The following is a 6,300-nucleotide window of genomic DNA, read 5'->3' on the forward strand; positions in this document are numbered from 1 at the left end:
TGCGTATCGCCTGTGCAGCCTCACACACAGCCATTGCAGAGAGCATTGAGATCCAGTGATAGTCCCTTGGTAAGTACCACACACACACACACACACACAGACAGAGAAAATATGAAGTGTCCGTAAATGATGAAAACGAGGATAACAATCATAAATGTCTCACTTATATGTCTGTCATGATCTATTGTAAGCCTTTTGTAGCCCGTGAATGTTTTTTTAATGCGGGGGGAACCATTAAAACAACAACAACAAAAGAGAGAAAAAAAAACAGCCGGCTCTAAGCAGGTAGCGTTACTCTGCCTGCCTGGGAGTGTATGGACCATAGACGCTCCATTTTTAAAAGGGAAGAAATGGATATTAGCTTTGACCAAATTCGACGATAAACGTAGATTTTGTCAAATACGATTAATTTTGTATAATGCTGCCGTGTAGTCCGTGACAAAATGGAGTCTAATCAGTCGACGGTTATCGCGTAAAAAATCTGGAATGTCTCGCGGACTGCACGGTTAGCGACAATGGTAAAATACTGGCCGTTAAGCTAGCCGTTGCAGTGCATTGCGAATCTAACGCCTGTCAATGTGAAGACTGGGCAGCGAGCGGCGGTGGAAACAGGGCATTTAAAATTCATGAAAACACAAGAAAAAGACAGACCACCTCAAAATACATACAGACGTATGTTTGTATGAAACAGCTCGGCCTGTAAGACTGTGAAAAAATTACCTCACGATCTGCGCTTTACTGTAATGGCTGACTGTATTCGCATAGGAAACAAGGCAGCGAGGCAAATGGGAAGCCAGTGACAAGAGGCGCAGTTCAGTTCAACTTTTTCTAACCGTGTTTTCTCGAAAAACAATCCCCTAACTATAAGATGTAACGACGGCAAAAGAAAGTTCAGTCTTTCGTGGTTCTAACGACGCCCTTGTGAGATTTTTCCGATGCTCGGAAGACGTTTAAATCCCGGGTTGAAGCAGAGTGGTCGCCGCGGTCGCTCTGCCCTCTATTGCATGCAGTGCAATGGCTGTGCGTTGACACAAAGAGAAGGAGCCATATTCTCCATGTTAGTGGATGAAGACGAGCGGCCATTAGGAGCTCATAGAAACCAAGGCAGTAGCAGCCCGCTCATAGACACAGCACAGACCCAATGTATTACTATACAAGGCGGCTAGTGCAATGGAAATCAATCGGGGAAATATTTTGTACAGATCACCGGCTTTCTAGACATATTTGTCGTGTTGCAAAGCGAACTGGGAGGCGGGAGGAGACATTTGAGGGGGACTTTCTTTCATGAAGAAGGCATTCTCACAAAATGGAAGAAGAAATATTGCCGTCGTTGCTGACCTCCTTTTCCTCAACGAGAGCCTATGCGCCATTACTACTTCGGTCGACGCAGCTTAGTTGGGAGTTACAATAGCATTTAATGGGGAAATGTAAAGGGGGAAAAATACGTGTTTTGATGGTATATTATCAAATCATGCCAAATTATTTACAGAGTCACAGAAATGGAAGACTTAATAGGGGATGAATGTTAAATCACATCGAATAACAGTTTTGAGTGTTATATTTTCAATAAATACGTCTTTATGTGTAATTGGTGTCTTTTTTGTGTCAAAGTTATTTGTTGGACAAAAACATGAACATAAATGAAACGGGTGGTTTGTGAGGGCCTTTTATTAAATACAGTTGAGATTTTTTGATGTCTTTGTAAAAGAAATCTCAAGTCATTGAAAAAGTCCACTTTCACTCCCACAGTGGTCCATGGTTTATGTTATGCACTTGAACTTAGATAACTTTTGCAGCTACATGTGAACGGACCGGAAAACATTGCTGAAATAATAATAAAAAAATAAAATAAAATAAATAAATAAAAAAAATATATATTTTGACGGTGTGTCCTTATTGAATTAGTGCTTAACCAGTTTTAAACCATCATAATGGGAGTTGACCACGGAGTTTTATGTAAAGGCCACAGTACACATTGCAACAATAAATAAAACCATTTTCATCGCATCAGCTCCGTCTGTGCTGGACGGTTTTGCAATAACGGGTCCTAACTTAGTGGGCGGGTCAATTAAATAGTGCCATCAGTGCCAGTGCTCACTGTATGAGCCTGGTAGGTGGGCAAGAACAGTAAACGTAAACACATGCAATTAACATTATAATATGATTTTAGATATAAATTGACAAAAATTAACTTATTTCCATAGAATTCCCCCCCCCCCCCCATTTAGCAGAGCAGCTCAACCAAATATCCACTTAATCCACTCCCCAGAAGAAACACATGTACAATTTGATATGTACATAATTGTACATTTAATCTATATTTGAAACATTTGTTGTAGATATTGCCGTCAAGATGGGGAAAGATCCAACTAAGCCGAGGGGCAAGATGTCGTCCTATGCCTATTTTGTCCAGACCTGTCGGGAGGAGCACAAGAAGAAACACCCCGAGGCTTCGGTTAACTTTGCAGAGTTCTCCAAGAAGTGCTCTGAGCGATGGAAGGTGTGTATCATGATTTCATGAACTTTATAGTCTTTGTTAAAATCCAGACCGTTCCTGTGAGCTGTAACTTGGATAGTTGGATTAGATGGTGGTGTATATCAAGATAATTGTGATAATGATGGATGATTTAATATGTATGATACTTAAAAACAGATGTTCTCATTGTGAAATAAATAAGATAACCTGTGTGTTGCCACAGCTGGTATCATAAGTTAGTTATCTGTTTTCAGACAATGTCTGCCAAGGAGAAGGGCAAATTTGAGGACCTCGCCAGGCAGGACAAGGCGCGTTATGAGAGGGAGATGATGAGCTACGTTCCAGTCAGGGGAGGAAAGAAGAAGAAGTTCAAGGACCCCAATGCCCCCAAGAGACCCCCGTAAGAACTACAACTTAATTATTTTGCAGTGTTCTGCAATTTAAATACATGATAGCAGAACGCAAAAAAGTCTGAAACGTGAACAGCTGACTCGTGTTGACACAATGTTAAAACATGTCATGTTGTGTAAATGACGATCTGATTCTTCCCACTTTCTATCCAGATCTGCCTTCTTCATCTTCTGCTCAGAGTTCCGCCCTAAGGTGAAAGGGGAGAGCCCTGGTCTGTCCATTGGAGATGTTGCCAAGAGGCTGGGCGAGATGTGGAACGGCACAGCTTCAGAGGACAAGCAGCCCTATGAGAAAAAGGCAGCTAAACTGAAGGAGAAGTACGAGAAGGTAAATAAAACTTTGATCTATTGTACTGTTGAGCTTTAAGTACAAATATTACAGATGGTGTCGGGGTCTCCACAGTTTAAAAAAATATTTCTACATTCCGTCATCACAGGACATCGCAGCATATCGCGCTAAGGGCAAACCAGGCGCCGCAGCACCCGCAAAAGCCCCGGCCAAGGCAGTGGAGAAGAAGGATGATGACGATGATGATGATGATGAGGATGACGAGGAGGAGGAGGAAGACGATGATGACGATGATGACGAGTAAACGGCGGTTGACGTATATAGTGGTCATTTTCTTGTTTATAAAGCATTTAACTCCCTTGTACACACTTCACTTACCGAAAGAAAATACGTTAGTATCCAAGGGGTAAAAAAAAAAACAACAAAAAAGGCTGTGTATATCAGTTGTTTTTATGCTGTACAGTTTTTTTCTCCTTTTTGTATAGTTAACACTACACAAGTATCGTGTCTGTGTCTTTCTGCCAGTCTTATTTTTCCAGTGTTAGTTCCTAGACCACTATCCTGCCTGGTACAGTGTCAAGGGGTGGGCTTACAGTATTTACCCTAGCTAGAGGTGCACAGCACATAAAAAAAAAAAAACATTCTGAGTTAGATCTGAGTGTTCCTTCTTTTTTTTCCTTCTTTGTTTTCTGTGTGTTTTTATTTTAAAATGACATGTTATCCAAATTGACGTATCACAGTTTTACTGATCTTTATGTACCACTGTAATGGCAAAAATAAGAAAAAAACGCCTTGTTTATTGTTGAAATTTAAATTGCTTCTGATGTCAATAAACATTTTTTTTTAATACATTTGTTTTGTTTTGTGTCTTAGGGGAAAATATTAAATATGTTGCTCATTTTCCTTTAACTTTCAGTGTGCTAAGATATAAAAGTATTGTAGTCAAGGCAGCCTACTTTAAGTAAATACACAATAAATGAGTAAAAACGACAATACGGCTGCTCCGTACAGCATCTCTGATCTGTTATCTTCACGTGAATATCATGCTCTGTAAAGTGGTCATCACTGCTGCCACAATCAATGCAACTAACAAAACAATAAATGATCAAATATTATGTAATGATGTACTTCTGCTTCCGAAACAAGTCGTCACTGAGACTCTCCTGCTCAGTAAATATTGAAGACCTAAGAGTCATTAAGTCGGATCTCTGGAGGTGAGATTTGTCTGTTAACTTGCATCGCTTTCTACTCAGTAAATTCAAGTTGACACGAGACAATGCCCGGAGACAATTAAATAGAGCAGGAAAGCATCTAACAACCGTGCCTCAATAAGCTGTTCCAATGAAGAATGACTCATCATACACCACAACTGTATGTGTCCTGTGCTCTTGCTGTGGTTGTATGCAAACAAGATGTGCATACCATAGCTCTTTGCCCTGGTGGAGGTACACTAAAAGTTGTAGCATTATTGTCTGCTCTGCGTGTCAACATGCATCAATGACTCTTCCTGTTTTATTTAGATACAGCTGCTTCATCTCATGTACTCTAGGTCTCATCCAGGGTATAAAAAAAAACAACACACACATTTATATAAGAAGGATTATGTGCTTTGAAAAACCCAGTGACATAAGAATATGGCTGGTGTGTACAAACCACTGCAGTCCAAACCTTAAAAAGGCACACACACATGCTGTACATTGTGGTCTTGACAACACAGTTTCCCTGATGGGAGTGAGCCAGCTTATGCTGGGGAGGGGGGAGGGGGGGTTACCAACTGTCAGCCTGAGCATACACACGTATTCATAGAAATGATCGGAGCAGTACAAACATGCCTCAGATCTGTGGTGTACATTACAAAGGATGTGTGTCTTCTTCTGCTGTGCCGCATATCTCTTCAGTCTGTGTGCTAATGTCAGCCTTGGCCTACTGAACAAGCCTTGGCATGAAGTAGGCTAGAGGACAGGCACACACGGGGCAGCCAGCAGCTGACCTCTGCACTGTTATGATAAAGCCCTGCCAGTCCCTGAAGGTGACGTAGCCCCCTGCTATCCCTGATCACCCCCCTCCACCCACCCATCCCCTCACACACACATACCTACTAATGATGCCTGTTTTTCATTATTGCATACAAAACCAGTGGATGATGATGATAGCTATGGTGACATTTTCCTAAACCCTCAACCTTGGGACATATCATGGATGTGTTGTCTACGTCTGTTATTGTCTCTGGAACTTGAGGCAAACAATTAACAAACATGTGACATCTGCAAGCTGCTGTCACTGCCGATCATTATTTGTCTGTGTCCAATATGCTATACGGCCTGTTTCCAGTTTACAGCAGATTGAAGCAGGCATGTTTACACTCATATCCACTGGTATTGGCTGACAGATTGTCCCTTTTCACACTGCAATGGATCATGCTGGTGAGAGGCAGGAAACTATGCTGAAACAGTTGCAGTTGCCTCGTGGCTGTACTCAGCTGTTGATCAGTGTCTGTATGGGCCTGTACAGGGTAGAAGTGCGCATACTGTATAGCAGGCTTAGCTACACAGCGCCACTGACGGCTCCACAGCCTGTTAATCCCAGCCACCTGGTGCCCACTGTGCAGACTGAGCGCCATCAGTGGTCTCAGGGCGACACCTGGTGGTCATATTACTGCAACTGCATCCAAACGGCAAACTGAGGAAACCCAATATTCAGGAAGACTGTTTTTTATACATGCTTAATTTAAACATTCGGTCAGTGGTTTGCATATTTTAAATATTCTCAATTACAAGCAAAGTTTTAGTTCTACTTGAGCAAAGGTGGAAGAAGTATTCAGATCCTTTACTTAAGTAAAATACTGTAGAAATATGCGACTGTAGTCTAAAATAGTCTAAAAATAGTAAAGGTCCTAAATTCAAAATGTCACAAAAGTAAAAGCACATAAGTATTATAATCAAAATGTGCTGTAATAGTACTCTTTGCAGACTGGCTCTTTTAGTGTTTTTTATTATTATAGTATATAATATTCTCTATCTCTAACAAATACACATAAGAGCATTTTAATGCTGCAGTTCTTCAATGTGGGGCCGATTTTAGATACTTTGAATAGCTTACTAGTAATAGTACTGCATCTTATTGTG

At 41.1% G+C, this 6,300-nt stretch overlaps 1 protein-coding gene across 1 annotated transcript; it reads left to right on the top strand.

Moving 5' to 3' along the window:
- Nucleotides 1-4,022, top strand: hmgb1a (high mobility group box 1a). Its single transcript, XM_053331646.1, has 5 exons — nt 1-69; nt 2,340-2,500; nt 2,731-2,876; nt 3,040-3,214; nt 3,324-4,022. Exons 2-5 carry the CDS (start codon nt 2,354-2,356, stop codon nt 3,477-3,479), a joined length of 624 nt encoding a protein of 207 aa, XP_053187621.1. The 5' UTR covers nt 1-69; nt 2,340-2,353; the 3' UTR covers nt 3,480-4,022.
- The last annotated feature ends 2,278 nt before the right edge of the window (nt 4,023-6,300 follow it).

This window comes from Scomber japonicus, chromosome 13 (assembly GCF_027409825.1).
Source record: "Scomber japonicus isolate fScoJap1 chromosome 13, fScoJap1.pri, whole genome shotgun sequence".
Classification (NCBI taxonomy): domain Eukaryota; kingdom Metazoa; phylum Chordata; class Actinopteri; order Scombriformes; family Scombridae; genus Scomber; species Scomber japonicus.